At 47.9% G+C, this 24,482-nt stretch overlaps 8 protein-coding genes across 8 annotated transcripts; 5 read left to right on the forward strand and 3 right to left on the reverse strand.

The window, feature by feature from the left end:
- Positions 1 to 6,694: 6,694 nt before the first annotated feature.
- On the reverse strand, positions 6,695 to 8,247 carry BO95DRAFT_462035 (putative MFS transporter; the record flags this gene model as incomplete). The annotated part of the gene is made up of 3 exons (XM_025588874.1): positions 6,695 to 7,838; positions 7,890 to 8,026; positions 8,089 to 8,247. The coding sequence occupies 3 exons, from the start codon at positions 8,245 to 8,247 to the stop codon at positions 6,695 to 6,697; spliced, it is 1,440 nt and encodes a 479-aa protein (XP_025443844.1).
- Positions 8,248 to 12,378: 4,131 nt separating this feature from the next.
- On the forward strand, positions 12,379 to 13,161 carry BO95DRAFT_430303 (uncharacterized protein; the record flags this gene model as incomplete). The annotated part of the gene is made up of 3 exons (XM_025584947.1): positions 12,379 to 12,519; positions 12,559 to 12,634; positions 12,989 to 13,161. 3 exons carry the CDS (start codon positions 12,379 to 12,381, stop codon positions 13,159 to 13,161), a joined length of 390 nt encoding a protein of 129 aa, XP_025443845.1.
- A 421-nt stretch (positions 13,162 to 13,582) lies between these two features.
- BO95DRAFT_451815 (putative MFS transporter) lies at positions 13,583 to 15,318 on the reverse strand (the record flags this gene model as incomplete). The annotated part of the gene is made up of 10 exons (XM_025588109.1): positions 13,583 to 13,839; positions 13,895 to 13,912; positions 13,955 to 14,101; positions 14,153 to 14,177; positions 14,202 to 14,592; positions 14,727 to 14,828; positions 14,960 to 15,060; positions 15,082 to 15,109; positions 15,168 to 15,272; positions 15,293 to 15,318. The coding sequence occupies 10 exons, from the start codon at positions 15,316 to 15,318 to the stop codon at positions 13,583 to 13,585; spliced, it is 1,200 nt and encodes a 399-aa protein (XP_025443846.1).
- A 518-nt stretch (positions 15,319 to 15,836) lies between these two features.
- Positions 15,837 to 17,214, forward strand: BO95DRAFT_480839 (putative O-methyltransferase; the record flags this gene model as incomplete). The annotated part of the gene is made up of 6 exons (XM_025590168.1): positions 15,837 to 15,896; positions 15,971 to 16,112; positions 16,179 to 16,193; positions 16,262 to 16,388; positions 16,442 to 16,745; positions 16,795 to 17,214. The coding sequence occupies exons 1-6, from the start codon at positions 15,849 to 15,851 to the stop codon at positions 17,212 to 17,214; spliced, it is 1,056 nt and encodes a 351-aa protein (XP_025443847.1). The 5' UTR covers positions 15,837 to 15,848.
- Positions 17,215 to 18,091: 877 nt separating this feature from the next.
- On the forward strand, positions 18,092 to 19,401 carry BO95DRAFT_323133 (uncharacterized protein; the record flags this gene model as incomplete). The annotated part of the gene is made up of 8 exons (XM_025581826.1): positions 18,092 to 18,246; positions 18,299 to 18,390; positions 18,447 to 18,625; positions 18,702 to 18,810; positions 18,876 to 19,096; positions 19,154 to 19,190; positions 19,256 to 19,286; positions 19,344 to 19,401. Coding segments are annotated over 8 exons (882 nt in total), but the record flags the coding sequence as incomplete, so codon positions are not given.
- A 939-nt stretch (positions 19,402 to 20,340) lies between these two features.
- On the forward strand, positions 20,341 to 22,108 carry BO95DRAFT_480840 (uncharacterized protein; the record flags this gene model as incomplete). Its single annotated transcript, XM_025590169.1, has 7 exons — positions 20,341 to 20,374; positions 20,438 to 20,463; positions 20,523 to 20,600; positions 20,720 to 20,846; positions 20,911 to 21,089; positions 21,154 to 21,522; positions 21,711 to 22,108. 7 exons carry the CDS (start codon positions 20,341 to 20,343, stop codon positions 22,071 to 22,073), a joined length of 1,176 nt encoding a protein of 391 aa, XP_025443849.1. The 3' UTR covers positions 22,074 to 22,108.
- Positions 22,109 to 22,199: 91 nt separating this feature from the next.
- BO95DRAFT_385619 (alcohol dehydrogenase family protein) lies at positions 22,200 to 23,640 on the forward strand (the record flags this gene model as incomplete). The annotated part of the gene is made up of 2 exons (XM_025583479.1): positions 22,200 to 22,619; positions 22,705 to 23,640. Coding segments are annotated over exons 1-2 (1,080 nt in total), but the record flags the coding sequence as incomplete, so codon positions are not given.
- Positions 23,641 to 23,831: 191 nt separating this feature from the next.
- On the reverse strand, positions 23,832 to 24,303 carry BO95DRAFT_462041 (uncharacterized protein; the record flags this gene model as incomplete). Its single annotated transcript, XM_025588875.1, has 2 exons — positions 23,832 to 23,993; positions 24,058 to 24,303. 2 exons carry the CDS (start codon positions 24,301 to 24,303, stop codon positions 23,832 to 23,834), a joined length of 408 nt encoding a protein of 135 aa, XP_025443851.1.
- Positions 24,304 to 24,482: the final 179 nt, after the last annotated feature.

The raw sequence follows: 24,482 nt of genomic DNA on the forward strand, positions 1-24,482 counted from the left end.
CATAGCTACGGGGGTTATCTATGACAAAGCGGCTGCTATAGTAGTAAATATAGGCTGCTGTAGCAGTAGGTATTGTATAACAGAAATATATATTATTATTATATAGAAAAGTCGGTTAAACTAAATAAATAAAGTAAGATTAATATAATTAATAACAGATCTCTGAAGTATTTAAAGTTAAAAAGATTAAACAGATTAAAAAGATTAACTGGATTAAAAAAATAAAAATAATAAACTGTTCTTATAATATCTAGTATTTAATAAAATAATTATTAGAAAGTATAATTACCGAGAAAAATTATATAAATAATATTATATAGATTTTTTTTAAATTTAATTTATTATACAAATAATTTAGCTTTTCTAGATAAAAATAAGAATATAATAAACTATCTAAGCTAAAATAAAAAAAAGAATAATAAAATAAAAATAATATATTTATTTTTAATAGTTTAATTATTAATAAATATATAGTTTTTCTAATATTATATATTATAATTAAAATATATAATTTAAATTAAGCTGTAATTATATATTTTTATATATATTTTTTACTATAAGAACTATAATTTTATAAAAAACTAAATTTTATTAATATTATTATGATTCTCTGATTAATTTTTTAAAATAAAAATAAAAAAAATACTAATATTTTTTTTAATTATTTTTTTCTGATTTAAAAAGCTTGTTTCTATATATTTTTAAATAATAGTTAAAATAGTTAGATTAATAACTACTTAATCTAAATATATCTTAACCGTACTAAAATCTAAATAAATATAATAAATAGATCTTAGTATTAAGAATAGTTAAGATAGTTAATTATTTCTTTTTTAGCTATACTATAGTTAAATATAAAAGTTTTCTTAATCTGGCTATAACCTGGCGGTCAGGTATAAAAATTCTAATTAACCTAACCTGACCTGGCTGTTAGCCACTCTAGTAAATAATAACTAAATAAAATTCAATTTCTTTAAAAAACTAGTTTTCTATAATAGATTATGGATTTAGATTAAATCAAAGTAATTAAAAATTAAAATAGATTATATTAAATTTTAAAAAGATATTTAATAGAAGAATTTAAGAATTAATTACAGCTAAAAAACTCTTAATAAAAGAATTCTAAAATTTAAAATAATTATAAAATCTTTAAATAATCTTTAATCATACTATAAGTTTAATAATAGATATTTAGATATATTTTATATTAACTATTGAATTTTTATTATCTTATTTTCTCTTTATATAATACTATTTTATATATAAATTAATAATATTAAATCCTTCTCGGCTACTCAGCCAGCTAATTAAATTAAAGCAGAAAGACCTACTCTAATCATACTCAATCTTTAATATAACAATCCTTCTAGAATAGAAGCAGGGCTATTGTACCCCTGAGGATCGCCTTCTTCTAATACTGTAGAATACAGTCATCCTGCTGCTCTTACTTTTCTGGTTCGGCTGGGCAATACTAATGTACTGGATTGCCCAGATTATCGCTGCCTTTTAGATCGGACTGGATCTGCAGCTGATCTTTATTACGGGTATTGTCTACATCATCGATGTCTATAATACCTGCCCTAACTCAGCTATCTCTATTTATATAGTCATCCGTAGCTTGGTCTCCTCCACCTTTTCTTTATAGTATACCCCCATATATAACGGGCTCGGCGTCGAATAAACAGCTACTATTCTAGATACTGTAGCCCTTCTACTACTGTCCTCCCCGTTCATCTTCCGCTGATATAGCATGGTAATTCGCAAGTCCAGCAGATTCTTCAATACACTCTACTAAATACCCCCCTCGCAGTTCCCTGCAGGGTGTCTCGTTGCGATAGCTATTTATACTCTGAAATAACAATTAATCTTTTTAGCAGGCCTCTTTCCTCAAGCCCTCCAGAGACAGACTAGATCGTTACCTAGTCTTTATATATCTTTGTCTTACCAAACTTCAACTAATCTCATATTCTTTCTTTATATATAATAGATCTTTTATATTTGCAGTCGGGCGGCTCAGGCAATGGATGGACACCCATCGGCTGAGCCGACCTTTAATATCTTAATATAAAAAGCAGCCCTGGAATAGTCCGATAGCCGGAGTACCCCACTAAGTACTACCTATTACCACCCATCCCCCTATATTTAGACGAACCCACCCCGGTGTATACCTTAGAAATTCGGAGCTATCCGATAGTACCGCAACTCAGTTAGAATCCACCCAATTTACTTCCGCGGAGTAAACTAGCCAGCAGAAAGTCAGTTCTATTCGTCACAGAACTCTCTACTATATTACTAGTCCAGAACCTTTCCACCGGTTGCTCCCCGATATGATGCGTGAATTATTTCCGGCTGATTGTCCGACCACTTCCTCGAAGACTGGGTTGGAAGGCCGGCCGTAGTAGTATAGTTAATTATAAGAATAGAAAACTACAGATGAGTTAAGACTCGATTCCCAGTATAAGAAACAGTGTAGACGATGCGATTCAAGCATGTATATACATACCAGGCACCAAGTTCTGAAACTGCTACCGAATATCAGAAGTCGACATACAGGGTACGCAATAAGCCGGGATAATTCGACAGTATAGTAAACCAATACAATAATTAAGCTTCTCAGACAGGGAAGAGAAGATTTACATAGATATTTATAAACGGCCGTTATAGCTTCTATCTCCGTATCGAGAAGAGAGGAACACCGCCAGTCCAAAATCAAAGAGTTGCTTACACAGTGGGGGATTTAGATATATATTTTGGGGCATCTTAACGACTGTCCGTCTCCTTACCCACTTTCCCAGTTCTGCCGCACCGTCGGACCGACAGGACCCCGCTTTGGGTTGACAAAACCAACACTATCATTGAAAAGGGGGAACAAGAAGAGTTAGCACAAAGTCAATCATAAGCAGAACAACGGCGCATTATTAATATAAGCCTGTTGGCTTTAATATATCCGGCATCTAACTCAGCTAGAGCTAATACCCGGAGCGGAAACCTAGCTTTATAGATAGAAATCTAGACTCGCCGCAACAGAAAGGCTGGGGAATATAGTAACCACTTATATATCATATATTACACGTCGGGCGACCGTTTCGTACTAATTATAGAAAACACTTGTTGTACCATCCGATTATCAGAGGAGCGATGCATAAGACCCTCCATGTGCAATGGTGATGGGAACAGGCATTGAGATTGGCTATACGCTCCAGGCCGGACTTGTAATCAATCGATGATCGCCTCACCATGCCATCAGCCCATCGGAAACTGGGACAAGATCGGATATTACTCTCAAACAGAAAATCAAGGAGGCTTTGTTCTCTAGGCCAGGTATTTGCTAATAGACTAGTGGACCTACTCGGATGTTGCCGATGAACTTTGGGAGCTTGATCGGATGTATTCGACGACTATGATCCTTACTTCCCCAAGCGCTTAGAAGTGGGTCAAATCGGCACGCCCGCGTCCAACGCGGCAAATATCGGTCCCATCAAACTCACATTTACTCGGGCTCAGGTTAACTACGAGTGTTGCGAAGGATTGATAGGTCATTACTATCCTTTATGTAATGCTAGCTTTTCCCCTTTCGTTATGTCAGGATTACTATGTAGATTCAGAGGAAGACCTTCGGCATACCCGAAGTGTTCTGACCGGATGTTCTGCCGGTGATCGCAGAGGCGAGGAGAGAGATACTGCAGGTTGTCTATAAGTTCCTTCTCCTCATTGCATTTGGCCAGATTTCTACATGTATACTTCAAGCAAAAATGGTCGCATCGGACAAGGGAGAAATCAAGGCTGGTATCCTACTGCGTAAGCTTTCCCTCGCTGCCGAAGCATCAGTTATGTTGTAAGCTAACCGAGGACTTGAGATAGTGGGTGCTGGTCTGAACTTCTTTGAGTGAGTTTTATTGAAGAGCACTTTGCCCGGAAAGATGAGGCTAATAAGCCAGAGTGACCTCCTTGGGACAGGTACATTTTCTTTTTCCTTCATGGCGCGAGGGACGATGCCACGAGAGATAGAGACTGACGGAGTAGTCTGGTAACTGATGCATCTGTATAATCTTGAGGGCCTGTCGCGATGGCCCTGCGGTAGAGAAAAGTGGATCAAATCTGGCACGTCTGATTCTGTCACCTTGTAGTCAACTACAAACAAGACCCTAACTCTAGTTCACAATATATCTTGCGTATATAACTTTGTTTTATCATAAGAGCTTCTCACAAAGAACAATAACAACTCAGTAAAACTCTACATGGAAGGAATAAAGCGACTACCTCCGCATTTCAACCCTGTCGACTTGGATCATCCCGAGTCCTCGGTCTGAACTTAAGTATTTTCGAACACGTCCACCCCATCTAGCTACTTGGGTCGTTGCCTTGTTCACCGCAACCCGCATTACCCTGAGGTTGGAGAGGATTCCACGAAGCAGATATTAACTTCTAGGCCTGGATTACCTGCTCTTGACAATGGTACGGTTGATGTCTTCCTCACTTAGCCAAAGTCGAGCAAGGCAAAGTAGTACAGGTCGCCACCACCAGCAGTACACAACGGAAACGGCAAAAGTCTGGAAAATGCGGATTGGCACAGCACCAATGAATAACTACTAGCGCACACATTACAGGTTATCGGTTTCCGTATTAAAGAACGTCTGATACCACAACGAATTCAGTTTTTCCACTTAGAGGACCTCTTGTTTCCGTCAGACACTACCTCCGGTTAATTCAAACATCCAAAGTTTTATGAGGTACTGTACAACTCCGGAGTCGATATTTCGATGTGCCGGTTCCGCTTATAAAAGCCAAGAATCTGATAAGATTATCGACGGGGTTTCACAGCCAGTGGATACCACTGAACATCATCGTACTCCACATGTGCTTGAACAGGGTGCCAAGGTTCGGCTCGCCAGCCCCTTGCCCTATCTGAGTATCCTTTTCTGTTATCTGATCAGATCATTTCCTTGATTTCCAGGCCAGGGGATACGGTCAATCTATCCTACCAACCCAGTGCCATCGTATTCGGAAAGCTCGTATTCGGAAAGTTCAGAGTACTGCGCAAATAAAGTATCTAAGCCTGAGTCACGTACAGTCGAGGTACGGTGGGGTAGGTCCACCCAGAGGGCTTCAAATTTTTTAAGGGTCAGTCGCATGTCGTCCCACGACTGGGCACCACGTCTGTAGTGCGGCAAGACTCTCTGTTCACCTTTTGATTTACAACTAGATCAATGATATAGCTTGATCTTTTTTTCCTGGAAGAAGCTGCGAAAGACTCGAGCAGCTCTTAATGGCCAGGGTACTTGGCCTCAGAAGGTATATGGCCGCGCCCGGGATATTCTTGATACTGGACTCACCAAGTTCCAGTCCACCAGCTGTGGGCGCCTGAGTCCTCATGGGCTGAGATAGCCGAATACATCCAGTTTAGTGGAGCCGAGGTAGTGGACTTACATCGGACGGTAACTATCCGTCTTTGGTCCCGCCGGCCTCGGAAGTATAAATTGAATCGAAATTCTTTCTGAACTGAACTTCAACCAGTCACTATTGTTATCAATATCTCCTAAGTGCCCAAACTGCTCTCAAGATCCCCTCATCAACAATGAAGACCTGGATCCTCCTGCTTGCAGCTGTCGCAGCTGTTGCGAACGCCGCCGCGGTTAATGTTGAGGCTGGCGTTGAATCCTCTTTGAATGGAGTAGAGAAGCGATGTGTTGGCGGTAAGACCATTGCCTAGCACAATAATATTCTGGTTTCCAGACCATGAGGACGAAAGCTAATGAAGACGATCTGACTATTCAGGGCTCCAAGCCTGTTCCTCTAATGCTAATTGTTGCAGTGGAGCTTGCTCGTCCCGTCTGGGTAACCGCTGCTTGAGTGCTTAGAGAGCAACTCGGGCCATCGGCACTATCGAACCTCGCCGGTAAGCTGAGTCTTGCTTCCGCACACTACGGCACCTTTGGCTGACGGAGAATCGCTTGTTCTACATGAAAAAGGCACCTTTCTGCATTTGACGTGTTGTGCGTCGAACGAGGACGTGTTGCGGTCGATTCAGCGTTGCTCGCTCTCGCTGTCTTTTGGACAGGATTTCTTTTAAGTCCAACTGGTGTGAAGATGTATTGACCAGATATATCTTCTGTCCTCATTCCAATTCAACAAATATCAGAATCCCCCTCATGTATGACAAAGTAGCGAACCACGAGCCCCCGTCCTGATTACTCAACAAATTCTTTCTCCTTCTTGGAGCAAGCACATTGAATAATGCTCCCTGAAGAGCCAGTAAAACTCTTTGCCGGCAATAAGAGTCAGCGGAGGTGACAAAAATCTATTCCCCAAGGTGCTTTTCGTTGTACTTCTCTGGACCTTTCTACGGGCCTTTGCGATATCCCGACGCGATCATTTCCGTATACTGCTACACATCGAGAACCGGAGTAAATGCAAGTAACTTTCATGCAAAAATGGTCAAAGCCCACCGAGTTAGATGGCACAATAGAATTGCAATCTTTGGGAGACCGGTAACGGTGGTAACTTGATAGTACAGAACATGACATACAAGATGCACACACACACACAAGCAATCACACCGGGATGCTTTGACCATTACCTCATCGAAATATGAACGATTGACGCGAAGGTCCATCGCAATTCAACTTTGATAGTGGGCTCTGCGACATGATGAGCTTGAGATATTTCCGAAGAGTCCACTGCCAACGACTTGGGCTCAGTAAGCGTAAAGGTTGAGCTCCTCGGGGTTTGTGGCCCGGATCTTCCTGTTCTCCCTGATTAAGATGGCTTTCATTACCCAGGCCAAAATCACCACTCCCGCTGAAAAGCCGATACTGCAGTACATGGCGGTGGCGAACCGCGGAGCATCACTATCCGGCCACAGGTACGGTGTATATACACTGGCCAGGTTGCCCAAGGTGTTGGTGATTGCAATAGCCACTGCCTTTTTCTCATCGGTTTGGCCGGTCGTTGCTGCCACCCAAGCGATGTTGATATTATTGACCCCATATGTGGCAGCGACGAAAAGGATCATTGCGAAGTACCGGGCGCCAAGATTGAGGGTACCACACGCCACCGCAAATCCGATAATAGCAAGTCCTTTGGAGATCGTGATGTGCCAGGTTCGCTCGTTGAAATGGCCCGAGGACCAAGAGACAGCAACAGACGTGAAGGTGGCCACAAGATAGGGCGGACAAGTGAGTACCAATGAGATGGTATCGTTGAACCCGAGAGTTTTTACCACCGTCGGCATAAAGTTCTTGAACCCATTGGCTGAGAGATGCAGGTTGCATATGAGAGCAAAGATCCAGGTTCGATAGTCAGTGGATGCTTCGCGCAGTCCCGTCCAAGTGCTGGTCCCTTCTCTTTTCTGCGTGGTATCGCGGGCGATGCGGTCATGCGCCAGTTGCCGGTCCTCCGGCGTCAGCCACGGTGTTTGGAGTGGGGAGTTGGGGAGAATGAACCATGCTAGAACGGCCACTCCTATGGTCACCACGCCTTGGATTAGAAAGAGCCACTGCCATCCGGCGAGGCCATGCTTTTTGTCTAGGCCGGCAAACACTCCTGCTGATATCAGCCCTGAGAAAGCACTCGCCAACATGTTGCCGGTGTAGAGCACTGCCATGCGCGTCGTTGCTTCTTTTCGGTTGTAGAAGAGGGAGATCATAAATAGAGCCCCGGGATAGAACGGGGCCTCAACGATCCCGAGAATCAGGCGACAGACCAGCATCCCATGGTAGTTCTTCACGAGACAGGTTAACGTGGACACAATGGCCCAGGCCATCATAAACCCGGACATGTATCTCGCGGGCTTCACACGGTTGAGGAGCATGTTTGAAGGGACCTGACCCAAGAGGTACCTACGCATCAATTAGCTTAAGAATAGCGGAGAATGCCACGGCAGCGGATACCCGACGAAAAGGATGCTAACGCAAGTATTATATTGCGTTCCATGCAAGTTGAGGTCTTGGGAAAGACTGTTGAGCTTTCCATTTACCATGGCGTTGCGATCGAGAAAGTTGAGAAAGTACATGACCCACAGGATTGGCTTCTTCTTGTCAGCATAGGACTATCATCATCGAGGGCTTCGAGGAGGTAGATAAGACTTACCATCATGTAAGCATCAAGTTTTCGTACGAGCCTGATCTCCTTCGGGTCCACCTTCGCAGTGGATCCAAACTGATCATACTGTGGGGTCGACTGGCTGCCTTTCTCTGCCTCTTCCACATGCTCCATGAAGCCATCGCTCTTCCTCACAGCAGTATCCATGACGGTCGTATAGGTGGGATTCAACGACTTGAGTTTATATTCAGATTGCTCGGGGTGTCCAAAAACAGGTCCATGGCTCAGCCTTGGGGCCTGATTTATATGAATAGCCAACTAACCACCAAGCGGGGAGGCAGACACCTGGCGTGTACCCCATGGGGAATCTGTTGCCAAGCGATTCGCCCCACTAATTGCGACGAGATACCACTCTCTGCCAAGACCGGAACGAGAGGTCTAAGTGAATCCCCGCATCATATGAACACTAACTGCTCGTTTTGCTTATCCGTTGGCTGAAGCCGAAGGAAATTGGTATGTTTACTGTCCTCTGGAAAGGTTCGCCACTAGTAACGCCATATTATTGCCTAGGTGTAACGTGCGAGGAATGGATGTCATACGTTCCCAATGGCCTGTGTTCTTTGTCGGCGAAATTGCATATTCTTGCAGCAACGGCCCTCTAGTCAAAGCTTCAGCTGGATTTGACAGGAGTATGAAATCCCATATGCCAGGAACCTCCAAGATTGACAGTCTACCTATCTCCATATACTATCGCTACTGGGTTTTCCTTTCTCCGGCCATGTTGGGTGGCCATGTTGGGTCCCGCACGCTATTGAGATTCGGCTGTCCTCTTTTGTGCTATAATATTTGCTTTGTTGTCAATACTCCATCGTCTCGCTTTTTTGCTTTTATTGCATGGTCGAAGAGAAGGTCTCGACAGATTCTCGGTCCAATATCTCTGGATAACGTGCCAAGGGACCAATTTATGAAGGTAAGGTTCAAGCACAACGACCTGGCACCACAGGCCAAGAAAGGGGCTTACATATCCGAGAGATGACGGACCTTTTCCGTGCTACGGCCCGCCATGAGAGGCGATAGAGCAATGGCGAGTATCTCGCCTGGTTTTGAGTTTCTTCAAGGACGTGCCAAGGGAATAAACTTATAGCTAAATTCTTGCTCCAAGTGGATATTCCAATCCTCTTACGCCGCTAGGTCAAGCATAACTCGACATATCCGATGACTTTTCTTTTCCGTGTTCCGGCCTACTCGTTGGGCCATCCAGAAACATGCGGTTGACTTAATCTGTCTGGCAATCGATGATCTGGGGATGGCTATCATCGGGTAAGCAGGGGCGAAAATAATACTGGTTTTCCGACCGGTTTCCGTCTCTACTGACTTGACTTCTGCGGTGGATTTTGACAGTACTGTAGGAGCATCCTAGTTATGCTTCCGACTCAACCGTCTTGAAAACTTCACCGGGCGAGGAGAAGCTTAGGGGTTTGCTTCAAAGGCCCCTTTCCGAGCCTTTCTGTCCATTGGTGCCACCTACACAGTGCTGGATATTAATGAGTATATCTGAGCAATTCCCAATCTAGTTGTATTAGCATGTTGGGCTATTACTTTAGAACACCGCCCCCTATGAGAATCGTTCCTATCACATCATTCAATCGGCCTTAAGCCCACAATTCGTGCCCTGGGGCCCCCAACCCAAGATGCTCGATTGGGCTATGAGTGCGCAGATATGAAAATGCCACAAACTTCATCAAAATTTGCTTTTTTTCCAGTCTTTGCTGTAAACATGAGTTGATTTGATCTCATTGTGTCGGAATCAGCAGCATTGTGCAATGCACACCCTTTTGGAAAGAACTACCCATGCGGTCTTGAGCTTTGGTAATCAGTGGTCACATCCCTGCAGGGTGCTAACAAATTCGTGCGGTAGAACTCAGATTGAGGGATCTATCCATGTTGGGAACTCACCACTCCTGCTATATATCTCCACTCACGCCAAGACATTTGGTGGGGAACTTCTGAGGCGCTGGCAATTTGACTGAAGTGGGTCTTTCTGTTATCTGATAAGATCATTCATTCACAGGGTTTCAACGCCTGTGGTCCTGCCAATTTATCCTGTGACTTCAAGTGCTTATAGAGCTTAGGATAACACAAGGCAACGTAACGGGGACCCATCGGTTTGACCGAGGTAAACTGCATCGGACCGTCCACTTGGATTGCATTGGGAGTCCACTGCAATGAGCCCCACCGCTGGTGTGCGGTTATGCCGGGTGTTGTTGGTTAGGGATTGGCCGGGTGCAAATTTGCCCTCTGGCTGGCGAAATTTGTTTTGTAACGGGCGGAGATAGCCACTTCAGTGCTTCAAATCTTGTGTGTAGATGTTGTAGTGGACTTACACCGGAGGCCAAACTTCCGCCCGCGTTCCTGCAATTTTGCGCAGGAATAAATCGCTCTTAAATTCCAGGTGCGTGCAATCGTCTCATTATACACTTTGCCTCTCCCCAACTCTACCTCATACTATATACCAAGGCTCACGGAAAATGAAGACCTGGATCCTTCTCCTCGCAGCTGTGGCAGATGTTGTCAACGCCGCTGCGGTTAATGTTGAGCCCATCGTTGAATCCTCCCTTGGTGGGCTGGAGAAGCGATGCGTTGGCGATATGGCCTCCCCTCTCCCCACACAACGTTCACAATCTTGCATTCATGATGGTTGCTTATATCTCTAGCTGGCCTTCCGTGCTCTTCCGGAGCTGATTGCTGCAGTGGTGCCTGTCGGACCCTGTTCGGTCGCTGCGTGGGTCCTTAGAGGGATTCTCTTCCGTTCTTCACTGGTAGCCCGAGTAGGTGGGTTAGACCTGACCGTTACAAGCCTCGGCGTTCTCGGCTGACTTAGCACTATTTCTCCGCTGCATATAGATCAGGTTCGTCAGGTTGGACGTGCTGTCTCTTGGATATTTTCGTGGCCCGAAGCCAGGTGGACGTCTCGATTAAGCCTTTCCCCGCCCCGGCACTCAGGGTTTTTTATGGGGACGAACTGCAGGCCCGGATTGCCAAGGTTTTATTGTCACTAGAATGTGGACTGCAAGTGTCCTCTTCCACACGTTATTTAAGAATAGCCATGGAATATTCTTGAAATAGTGTAGAATACTCAAGTAGTAATGGTGGGTCACTCCGTATACACGCAGGTACATACGTGTATGTATATGAGAGTATCCATGTTATGGTTCCTACCACAGGATCGCAACCGGGATGCTGAGAGACTGAAACTTTGGGACCAAGACCTTCCAATCTCCCCCGGTCACACACACGTTGTGCCCTGTCGATTGAATGCAAGCAGGCTCGCTTGATGCTTCACTCAGCGTGCTCATGTCTGTCGGAAATCTTAATCGATGCGCCGGGATGACTGCATCTGGTGTCATCATCCCAACACCAATATTGTGGAAACCCACACCTCGGTTCATGTCTGTCTATCTATACACGCCGTTGTTTGAAAGAGAAGACACGAATGCAGGGAATTGCAAACGAAGATTGAGTCTTACAAGGTCCAGCACCCGATGGGAGGCTCGGACGCTGTTGCCTAACGACAACTTAAGAAGACTTGGCAGGCTAAGGGGCAGCGTCTCAACTCAGCCTATCTTCTCTGTTACTCCCAGCAGGTCAGAGTGTGCATGTCGCGAGGATGCCGACAATTCTGTCGTCTGGATGATGATTAAGAATGTAATCATAGCACTGGTAATATCCCCCTTGTCTCATAATCTGGACCAAAGAACAGCATCATTCTATAGCCGAGCTGTCGTACTACTAATAGCTATTCTGTTCAATATCTTACTTTAATTCTTCGAATAATAACCTTCTATACTCAGCACTTAATTATAGGAAAGCAAATATGCTATAACTTCTGTTATGTATCGGCAGTGTTATATACTGCTAGTTTGTTTCAAAAATCACCAGAACTCTGTTATTTAAACTAGTGACTTCATTATAAATCCGCCGTCAGGACTATACAGATTAATATATATGCGGGCTACCCCGCAGTAGTACGGTATGGACTAGGAATATCTCAGCAGCGCAGTATTCCGAACAGAGCAACAAGCCATTGCTCCGCCCTTAATCTTGATGCTCCTTTTGCTTGCTTTTGGCTTTGTGGTTTCCATTGGGTACATATGATTATGGTGCTGTAGAATTAACTACCTTAACCCCATTGTCTATGGGTGCGAATTTCTGATGGTCTATGGGTACCACGCCGGTGGCCATATCATATGACCAGCCAAGCAAGTACAACAAGCCTAGTAGAGAAGCAGTACTTGACGGCTTAAGAAGTGTGTTTCACAGAGTGACGCCTACTATAAGATGAAGATCTCGGGTAAGCCCCGGCTCGTCCTGGATCATATCAATGGCTCGGTGAAACCGGGCATATTAACAGCCCTACTAGGCGTTTCCGGTGCGGGTAAGACAACTTTGCTGGATTGTTTGATTAACAATCGCACCGGGGTAAGTATGCTTACTGGTGAAATGCTAATCAATGTGAAGTTATGCGATAAAAGCTTTCAGCGCAAGACGGGGTATGCGCAACAGCAAGATCTATACCGGGAGACGACCGCCGTCCGTGAGCCTTCTGCTATGTTGGGAAGCACTGTTTACTTCAGCAGGTTCTTTCGATCCCTGATAACCTCAAGCATGCGCTAACTCCATGACTTGGGTGATATCGGACCCCTGCCAACGCAGCCGGCCAGGGCACGGAGAGAGCAGTGCTGATGCGGATTCTCTGCTGGGTGGTGGGTATAATGCTTCGCGTATTTATGTATCTTATTTGCCTTCTTCGCCGATAACAGTAGCAACGTTGCGAATTTTATACTTGTTCTGGTTTGTTTTTCCCGTAGGATACTGGCTTCCCCGGACCAGATGCCTCGGTTTTAGTTTTTTCTGTGTTGTAGCTCGCCATTGTTTTACTAAATTGCAGTTGTTCTGTCGACAGATTTTGCTAATGTCAACGTAAACCCCGCGAGTAATGAGTCTACGGTGCTGGGTCCCTCCAAAAGCCAGACCAGTGGCGAGTACCTGGCTGAGCACATGTCTACCGCCGGGGGGTGCCTGTACTGGCTGGCCCGCATGCTCAAAGGGAACAAGGTGTAGAGTCATCGCCAGATAAATCACTACACAAAGCGATCCGGCGGTCGGGGACCTAGTGGTGTATTGTAACCTATTGCGAGTTTATATCTTTTGTGATGAGCAAATGCGACCGTGGAGAAGATAAGGTTGTGGCTTTTTCTTCTACTGAGCTCGGCGGGCACCCGAGTCGGTCCCCGAACACCTCGAGGATCTCGCGGGCTTGGAGAACAAGTTGTGTCTATGTTCTGTACTACACCTGCGATTATTGACACTCTTAATTGTGGAGAATTTATTCTTATGCAAGTTGGTGGGTGATTCAAGGTGGAGGTTCACAGAGTTACGTTCCGAGACGCGGCTTTATATTCTCGAAGTTAGGGTTATACTGACAGCCCATCTGGCTACAGTCGAACTTTACTAGTATCATGTTGAACAACATTCTTCTATACTATGCCAATGTTACCTTGGGTGCGATCTCTCGCCGTCTCATAACGATGACCGGAGTGATGGTCAGAATTATGTTAGCCACCACGACGGCGGCTTGTGTGCCAAAGACCGCAGCGATTCCATCGCGTTGGATCCAGGCGGGCTGGAAATAGCCCACCGAGAATCCACTCGCGGTGCGCCAAGTATTGATAATGGCAGAGACCACCGTAGACTGCTCGGGATATTTCTCCAGTTCATAGGCGGTAATGGATCTAAGGTCTTTGAATTGGAGTGACTCTATGTCTGGGGGAAGAGGCAACAATCTATACCGTACTCGCCACCATGCCGGCGACTACCATTAGCTATCCGAAGGCCAGCCCGATCCAATGCTTACTATAGCTCAGTGTAAGGCCGTAGGTAAGCAGGCCACAGGCTATGGTAATGATGGCCGCCCAGACCCCATGAAGTCGCTTCTCCGTGTAGTATGTCGTCGGACTGGACCGACTAACCCAGCCATTGAACCAGTAACCGTAGACCCAGCCTGGAATCTGTCAGAACTGATGCTATTTTTGATGTGGAGATGTGGTCTTACCGAGTAGCGCGCCCAGAATAGCAGCCTATTGTAGCGAGGACGACTGGACGGTGTTGAACAAGTATGGGGGCTCGGCCACGAAGGTGGACACGGTGACCGTAATACCGATTGGCCAGCAGAAGTTGATCATAGTCGCGATCCCAGTCAGCAGCAAAGGAAGCTTGAAGATGTAGATCACCATGGTCTTGCACCAGTAAAGCAAGGTCGGCCCAGCAGGCAGATTGTGGTTTTTGACGCCGACCATTGACAAGAGACGACTGTTCCGCTGATACTGGCGGCCAGGCACATAATAAGTTTCATGGCCGAAGACAAAAACAAGGAGTGTAGATAAGCCGTAGAAGACGGTAAGAATCCCAAATGAAACTTTCCAGTTACTGCCTGCCCCGATATAACCGGCCAGCGCAGGCCCCAGAAACGGTCCAACAAGGAATGTTGTTCCCCTGGGAAAATTTGGAAAAAGGTTAGCAGTGATACGCACGTTATCGCCTGGGCACCCACCAGATATTAATCATCTGTGACCACTCTATATTGAATAGTCAGTATGCTTGGTTTGCACTCAGTTTATATAGCAGACGCCGCATCTTCCGGGGGGTACATGTCATGGATGATCGGCAGACCAACCACCTGGGGCGCGGTGCCGAAAAGGCCCTGAAGCGAGCGAAACGTGGTGAAGACGCTATAGTTATTAGATAGTGTAGCTCCGAGAACCATGAAGGTGGTAATAAATTAAGGCCAGAGCCAAACTGGAAGCCTGGACTGCATCAATATTACTGCCATGATGTCACACAGACAAGTATCACAACACACCGTCCGTAGGCTTCAATCAGAGGATTAGCCATCAAGCCACCGACCCCCTGCAACAGCATGCCGTAGTTCATTGTTGTCGCTGACTTATCGACGCTGATATCCTATTCCAGGGCCTGGGAAACAATCAGGGTGGCCCCCCAAGTCATACCGCTGCCAATCTCATCTGTTATTGTTACGCTTATAATGAAGAAAATGGTGAAAGACGTACCCATCAGCCAAGATGGAACTGGACATAAGGGCAAAGAACAAGAGGCGCTTTTTCCAAGGGCGCCAGTTCCTGGGGTTGCGCTGCTCATTCCCGTCACAACCACCGCTAGCCGTTGTCTCAGCTACTTGAATATGCTCGGCCTTGGTATCATAACCGGTTGCGCGAGCACCGGCACACTCCTTGACTCCAAATTCCGTTATGGAAGAAGTTGCGTTACAAAGAAGCTGCTTCTGGGAATGGCTTGGGCAGAAGAGAGAAGAGTTGAGAGAAGGATAGGTGGGAGAAGGCAAGGCAAAAGTTAGAACCGAACCCAGAACAAAATGCTAAGTTACTAGTTGATGCATGTCCCGCGCTCGACAGGGATCTACTTATCTCCTCTTAATTAAAGAGCCAATGAAGCTGTGCAGTATCTTGATACTTTACTAGTGTTACCGTTGTGTACAAATATTTATATCCCACAATCTAGACCCTATCTACTCCGGAGTAGAGCCTTGCCAAGACAAGCTGTGCGGCCGTTATCTCCACCCACATTTTTTTTAATGACACTCGATCACTAAGTAACTATTGGAAGCTAGTGAAGGCCAGCGGATTCCTATATATTAGACCTCTTTGGCCGGAACATGACATCTTTTTCTGCTTAGCTATCCACAATCCCTGCCAACCCCCATCCCACCTTTCACAATGTCTGCTCTAATGCCCGGAGTACAATTGGCAAGGACGGTCACTTCGGTTAGTAATCGGCACACAAACAACAAACCTTCTCTGTGGAGATGACTACCTAAGTATTAACCAAGGCGGGATAGGCTGCAGCGCTTGGGTTCGTGCCAGTGGCTATCAAGTTCGGCTTGTTCGACCTTTTGGTCGAGATTGAGAAACCTGCCCACGGGAAAGAAGTCCTCATGGCGTACGAACAATCTGTGGGCAGTGATAGGAAAAGCATGCCGTGTACGTGATCTGAAGTCCCTCCTATAAGTTATCATGTTCGAATGCTGATCTAATCTTCCGTTTCAGGTCTCCAGTTGATCGGTAAGCTTGGGCCGGAAGGGCCCTTTACTTGCACTATGGCAAACGAAATAACACTGGAGGAATTATAGACGATATCTTGTACGCTATGGCGGGACTCGGCTTTGTGGACATGACAGATGATTGCGTTTACTCCGCCAACGACATAACCCGACATTTAGTGCACATACCTTCGGCTCAGCACGGAGCATTGCACTTGTGAGTTGCCGCAATTCAACCCAGATGGCTCCAAATTAATCTCGGGGTTCTAGCACGACGGAAGCTCTCTTGGCCGGTGCATTTCTCATGCGCCGACTGGAGAGTGGTGGCTGTCAATATCCATTTGAGGAGCTCCATACACCATTGCAGTTTGTATACCAAAAGATGGGCAATGACGAGCTCGCGCAACAGCATACCTATGATATTATGGCAGCCGAAGGACGAATGGACAGCTTCAATCGCTTTATGATGGGCAAATTCATGAAGACCGCCACCGCTCCGGAGCGTCTGGCGCGGTTTAAATATCACCTCGACACAGTTCTCCAGGACGCCAAGTCTCGCCGCGTCATCGCGATGGTTGACATTGGTGGCGGCCGCGGGGAAATGATGCTAGAGTTTCAAACAGGCCTTTCCCGAATTGAGCGACAAGGATCTGGTGGTCCAGGAGTTCAACCATGAAATCCGCGAAATCCCGGGCCTTACGCTCTCCACATGGAACTACAAGGAAAATGACAGTGAACAGCCGATCCAGGGGGCAGGAGTCTATCACCTGGCATATATTTTGCACAATCTGCCTGACCTGGATGCGGCACGCCTACTGCAAAAGCTCTCGCAGGCCATGCACCCACAATCGCGCCTACTGATCCATGAGTTTACTAAGAATGCCAACAATGCGAAAATGCATGCCAGTATGATTGCGTTGTTTGGGGGGCGAGAGAGAAGTGCGAGCGAGTGGCGCCAGCTGGCGGCGTTGGCAGGTCTCAGGGTCACCTTTGAGGCCTACCCTGAGGGAGGGGAGGGGCTTGTGAAGATGAGAAAGCTTTGAACTAGTCACTAGGCATGTAGTTGCCAGGATGTAGAACAGATACTGTACTATGTAAGACTATGGGGCCATCATCTTTAATTATTAATCTACGCCGGATAGATTCCGACTACTCACCGAGGGATATTGCGGCTAGTTCTGTGCTGGGTGGAGCTCCAGAACAGCCATCCCGGACCTTAAGTACTGTCTGTATAGGTGGAGCACAGAGGACAGGATACTCTAGCTTGATACAGTCCTCATATCTACGGCCTGACTACTCCGTAGTGCTTACTCTTTTATTCCTTATATTACTCTTACAAGCAAATCAACGAGATTGTTATCCACTGAGTCGGCCGGTATTATGAATGTGGACCCGGGATTCTACCTCCCTACCTGCCCTAAATGTGCGGCGTGAATATCAGTAAGCCCCGCCTTAGATTGAGACCCTAAAAAAAGCCAAAATACTTTTCTGTACCGTGTATAGGACAGAAAGAACTGATTGACCAAACTGCCTGGTAGTTATGATCTCTTGGTTACTTTTCGATCCCAGAAGCCCTAGGCTCTCGTTGTCTTGATTGATCCCAATATAAGAGCGCCTAAACACGAATCATCTCAAAAGACAGATCGTTGGTGAAAAGCCCAGTCCATCTGGACAATGCCCAGCCGCTCGTTTTCTCGCACAATATGGCCACCGAGGATGAGACTGATATCAACTATGGTCAGTCTTTCCTTCACGTTCCATCTTTCTAGCTGCGATGGCCACAACACAGGACTAACCACCATCATGCTGCAGCCACACCGTACATTTATGCCTCATGGGTCGGACGCCCCGGTCAACCAGAACATGAATCTAATGACATTCATGCTGATCTTCGGTTTTAGGCCTTGACCACGACTGCAGGGGCTGGCATTGTTGTTCCGTTTTGCCATCAAGTCCTGGATCCGATGGGCTTTACCCCGTGTCAGCTCTCCAGACCGACTCTGGGGGTTCGAAGATCTGTTCTACACCGCGGGTTATAGTTCTGACCTTGCGCATATTGTGTTGGTGCAAAGAAGGTTTGCCTTTGGCCCAAGCGACCGTAATGCCCGATTCATCTGATGTATGTAGTTATGAGGCCGGACTCGGGCGTCATTTGTGGTTCCTGACTAGTGATGAGCTCAGAGGCACACTGAAGAACGAGTTCATCTCTCAGCCTTTAGGTACTACGTGGCTCGGTCCGCGACATTGTTGGACTGCCCTGCTGATGGATTCCTAGCGGTTTTGGCCTCGATGCTGTCTCGCACAGGGATGATGTGCTTTCTCTACAGTTGTTTCAACGGCGCCGACCGGCGGATCCGCATCTCTATCCTCGCTTATATGGGTGATCAGATTATCATTAACATGGTTACAGTGGTCCAAATCATCGTTCAATGTGGGCCAAGTTCATACCGTCCTGTACATCTCCAGGCCCTCCCTCTTGACTTATGTTGCGATCGAAACGTTGGCTGATTGACTTTGTGAACTCTTCCAGGTCGATCGAGTGCACTACTTCCATTACATGTGGGATGACCTGCCTTCCGACGGTTCAGTTATTTGCCAGTCACCGAGCGTACAGACAATGGTTGGCTTTGTTCAAGGAGGTAACTCTACCTCACCGCTGCCCCTGCGGGACATGAAAATGTCTCAGGTTCTGATGCTGCTGGAGGATTCAATTCCGGAATCGACCTATTCTTGACAGCGCTCTCTGCCATACAGCTATGGCGCTATACGATGCGAGCGACGGATCGGGGACCATCCCACAGTGAGTCATTCTGTTCGCGGTTCCGGAAAATACCTCGCAGGTCGCGAAACCGGCGGTTGTGGCAAACCTGCGCCTTAGGCGGTCCATTGCTGTTGTCGGGCATTGCGTCGATCATTAAGACTTGGGTACGTCGTTTCCTAAACAAGCAGGATGAGGATGACTGAGCCGTCGAGATCTACTAGTTACTCAAAGCTATCGGAGAGAGAAATGATATTGCCCGTGAGTGATGCCTTGTTTTCAGACTTTCTGAGTCCCCATCTGGATCTGACCGCCGTCATTGGTAGATAACATAGTGCCATTCGTGCTGTGGGTGAAGTAGGGTTCCAGCATTCTCAAGTGTTAGGTGACAAGCATCCGCTAATTCATGCCCAGGATTGAGAATTATAGCATCCTGCTTGCGACCTGCGCTCCTATTATCCGGCTTCTGGTGTCGAGTGTCTCTAATAATGGATCTCCGAGCAAGGATTACCCTGGCTCTGGCATCCTATCTGGCGGAGCGAGCCAGGGGCTGGAACTGAACTTGGTACGCCACACAAATGACCAGGATACGGTCGCTCTTGCTATGCCCATGACAGATAAACAGGAAGGTCGGATACTGTCAGGAGCCGAGCGTATGGGAATTCATCATGCGAGAAGTGTGGTTATTCGGACCGACATTCATTTTCATTTTGATTCAGATAGACCATCTACGAGACGCCTGATGGACTAAGCCGGGTGATGATAGTTGTGACTGCACTCATCACTTCCACTCCTATCTCTTTCTGCTTGGGGCTATTGGATACGTACACAGACAAGCCTGAACATCAAAGCGCATCTCCTCCTAAGCAACAAAAATGCTTTGTAATGGCCTTTCCGAGGTAAAGCCCCAGAACCAATCGCCAGTGGCGTTAGCTGGCTGATCTGGACAAAATCGGGGTCTTCCGTGCGGCCTATCCTGCTATGGCAAAAGATCGGGAGGAAATGGGAAATGGTCCAGCGATCAGATTCAAAGGCACGTAGAAAAGGAACGTACCTGTCGACTCCTGGATGACCAAAACGCCACGGGAAGACGGATGGATTTCCCCGGGGCCAATGCTGGGGTGTTGGGTAAAGGAGATCAATTGGTGATAGATTAGCCTTCAGCTGCATACAAAGAAACTCAATCCATCGACCCCTGATTTCTGATCCTTCTGCTTTTCTCATCACCACCACCACCACCATCCACAGCTTTCACCTTGTTTTTCTCAACACCTAGATCATTCTTAGTTTGGAACCCTTGCTTTATAAAGAGAATGAATGCTTACTGCGTGGCCCTTACCACCACCCCTGCTCACAGAAGCTGCAAAGAACCGCTCTACGGGATTTCCGGCGACAGCCTTCATCACAAGTCATGCCCGTCGGGGAAGATACTGTTAGCGGCAATGGTGAGTCATTTTTCTCTTGGGCCGTACGAGCAGAATTCGAATCTAACTGCTATGGGTCGGCAGCTGGGTGTTACGTCGCTGCTTCATGGGTTTGCACCTTCCTTGCCAGCACTCCATACACGCACAGCAGTCTGATTCCAACTTGTAGGCATTGAGCACGATAGCGGGCCTAACCCTTGTCGCCCGATACAGCATCAAGTCCTGGATCCGCTGGGCCATCCCCAAGGTCAGCTCTCCGGAGCGCTTATGGGGCATCGAAGACCTATTCTACCTCCTCAGTTTCAGCTTCGATTGCACGCAGATGGTTTTGTACCAAAAGAGGTTCTTTTCATACCACTCTACCAGCGCTGCAACTCTGCACATGTCTCTAACGATCCTAGTTTTGACGCAGGGCTTGGGCGCCCCGCATCGACCTTGTCTCAGCCCCAAATCAGTGACACGTTGAAATATGCGTATATCGGCCAACTCTTTGGTGAGTGCCTGCCCAATATTCAACCTGCGTGCAGTCATATTGTTCGATTGACACGGGTACTAAGAGGTCATTGCTGTGATGCTCGCCCGCATTGGAATAATGTATTTCCTCCTGCGGTGCTTCCACGGGGCTGATATGCGCCTCCGTGTCGCGATTATGATCTGCATAGGTGTTCAAATCATTGTCAACCTGGCAACGGATTTGCAGGTTCTTTTGATGTGCGGTTCCCGCACATCTCACACGGTAGGAGAGCTCTGTCATCCGGCCACCACCCCAAGAATGGGACACGCTGACGCGACTTTTTCAGGCCAACCGACTTGCGTATTTCCACTACATGTGGGATCCGCTCCCGACTGATGGGTCTGTGGCTTGCCAGCAACCTGTTTCGCAAGTGGTCACCGGATTGATCCAGGGGGGCAGGTCTCCACCCACCTCTTTCGCATTGCGTCTGCTAACTCCGCAGCTAGGATTGAACACCGCGATCGATTTCTTCCTGGCCATTCTCGCCGGAGTGCAGCTCTGGCGCTTCCCACTGGCGCGGAAAGTTCGCAGTCAATCGTTCATTTCGCGCTTCAAGAAGCTTCCTCGGGAGGCGCGCAACCGGCGCTTGCGGCAGACAGCGGCAATCAGCGGTCCGCTGCTACTCTCCGGGATTGCATCCCTGGTCAAGACGACAGTAAGTAGCGTGCGCCTTCCTCGCAGCTAGGCGAAGCTCGTGGCTAACCAGCCGGTCGTGCAGCTACTCCATACGATGAATAGCGTTGATGACATGGCTCGTGAGATCATCCGTCGCCAGGCGTGCTTCGGTAGACTGACCCTGCTCGAATAGATTCGATTGTGCTGTTCATTCTATTGGCGAAGTAGGTCGCGCATATGATATTCCTCTTGCGTTTGACCACCCCACGGGAGACCTTGCTGACTTTACCCATCTCTAGAGTCGAGAACGCCTGCCTCTTGGTTGCTCCGTGTGCACCTGTCTTCCGATTACTGTTTTCGTTGGTATCAAAGACCGGGGCGCGGAATCTGGGATACCCCTGGTATGGCAATCAGTCTGGCGCACGCGGCCAAGCGCTGGAGCTGGAGACCGTCCCACATACTCAAGTGAAGGGAACCGTCGTCATGTCGACGGTCGACAAAGACACACTACCGGAACAACCCCCAGCGGGTGAAGCAGTAATTATCCGAACGGATATCATGGTGGAATATGCCTCGGAACGAACCGCTTAGGTTCGGGATGTTGTTTGGGTATGGTGTGACGTGACAGTGAGGAGGGGGTGAGGAGGGGTGAGGAGGGGGTGTGGAGGGGGTGTGGGGGGGTGTGGGGGGGTGGCTTTGTAACACCTCGATCGCTACTTCCATCTCATGTCTTGTATTAGAATGGATTCTTGGATTTTCATCGAACCCGAGTCACTACTGGTTGTGCATGCGTGTGAGCCCAGAGGCATTACCGCATCCCCAGGAACCGAGCTGTGTAACTAGAATTACCCCGCATTTGAGACTGACTCTGTTATATTATAACCCTTGACGTATAACCCAGCCATCCACCCCATCGTTCAATACTGATTCTCCCCGGGTCCTCTTCTATCGAAACTTATCTCCATAACAGGTTCGCATCCCACGCAACGCAATATGACCACTCAAATGGACCTTCCCCACACCATGCGTGCCGTGGTCTTCCGCGGTCCATATGAGGTGGCCGTTGAGGAGCGGCCCACCCCCAAGCTACAAACCCCTAAGGATGTGATCCTCAGGGTGTCTACCTCGGCTTTATGCGTACCTTACTCCCCCCTCTCCCTCTCCACAAGTCACACTTGGTGTTGATCATCTCTGATCATATCTCATATCTGCGATAATCCAGGGCTCTGACCTGCACTTCTACCGCGGCCACCTGAAATGCCCCACCAATTTCATCTGCGGCCACGAGTTCGTCGGCACCATCGCAGAGAAAGGCAAGGAGGTGGCCAACTTCGAGGTTGGCGATGAAGTGGTGGTCCCCTTCTACGCGACCTGCCAGGAATGTTACTACTGCGTGCGTGGACAGGCCAGTCGATGCAGCCAGGGCTTTTTGTTCGGCAACTCGGCCCCGGCCAACACGATCGATGGCGGCCAGGCCGAGTACGTGCGAGTGCCTTTGGCTTCCACCACTCTCGTCCCCAAACCCTCCACCATCCCCGACCATATGCTCGTCCTCATGGCCGATATCTTCCCCACGGGATACTTCGCTGCCTCCCGATTCCTCGCCAATCTGACCCAACGCGACCGTGACGAATACACCGTGGCCATCGTAGGCTGCGGCCCCGTGGGCCTCTGCACCATTGTCAGTGCACTCACCATGGTTTCCAAAGTCTACGCGATCGATTCCGTGCCCGAACGCCTCGCCGAAGCAGAACGCCTCGGGGCGATCCCTCTCCCTCTCTCCTCTGATCCGGTCGCCAAGATCCGCTCCGTCACTGACGGCCGTGGCGCGGACGTGGTCATTGAAGTAGTCGGTCACGCCGACGCCTTCATGATGTGCTTCGACATGGTCCGCCCATGGGGCACAATCCACTCCACCGGGGTGCACAGCGAGATGCTACCGTTGAATGGGCAGCTGTGCTACGGCAAGAACGTCACCATGGCGTTCGGACGCTGCCCCGTGCGCAGCATCTTTGATGAAGCCCTGGCCATCTTTCAGAAGGTGTACCCCAAGTTGGAGTTCCTCTGTAGCCACGTCGTGCCCCTCGAGGAGGCTCCACAGGCGTACCGGGACTTCGAAGCGCGAAAGGCGCACAAGATTGTCTTTCGGCATGGGGGGGTGAGTTCGTAGTACACGGTGGCTCAGTAGTCACTCTTCCATTGAAAGCTGAGCGCGTGCTGGGTAGGTACATGATGAAGCCTTGGATAGGGAAGTGGAGAGAGGTTAGGGCTGGAGTGGAAGTTCCTGTAAATTATCAATTGTGCCAGAAATAACCATCAATATTCTTATCCTTCTCATTCATCAACGCTTCAGCTAAAGAACCCATCGTCCGCTGCCGCTTTCGTCGCTGACTCGTGAGCTCCGCGCTCCATGCGCTCATGGTATCCCGGTCCATAAATCATCAACCCCGCCTGGACGAGCTGGTTCTTCTTGTATTGGAACTCGCGCAAAGCCATCTGCAGGGCGGGCATCTAGATGCGACGACTGTGTCAGTGACAGATTCACCGAGAACGTGAACTACGTGAGGCCGCGAACATTGACTTGACTCCATCTCTCAAAGGACATCTCCTCTTCAACTATTCCCTCACCCTTGGCTTCATGATAGTACATACGCGCTCTATGATGCTGGATTTTGAAGTTTTTGGCTGCGTCGCCAAACTGGTGCTTGGCCATCTCGAACCGCGGATCATCGTGGCTGCCATCGAGTCCCTCCGTGTTGGTCAGATAGTCCCACAGACTGAGGTCAAGCGGTTTGTCGGTAGGGCAGGTGTGGAGAGGCATTGTGAGGGATGAGTGGAATCTGAGCGGTAACGTTATGGGGATTTCCAGAGAGCGTATAGCATCTAGCTCTTTATATACGGTCGCCGTCGGGTAGAATTTCCTTGATGCTACAGTGAGGTTCTACGACCTATCTAGACAGTTGGAAGTATTGCCACTTGGAGGAGTTAAGCCCCATAGTT

Source organism: Aspergillus brunneoviolaceus (genome assembly GCF_003184695.1).
Source record: "Aspergillus brunneoviolaceus CBS 621.78 unplaced genomic scaffold BO95scaffold_21, whole genome shotgun sequence".
Lineage (NCBI taxonomy): Eukaryota > Fungi > Ascomycota > Eurotiomycetes > Eurotiales > Aspergillaceae > Aspergillus > Aspergillus brunneoviolaceus.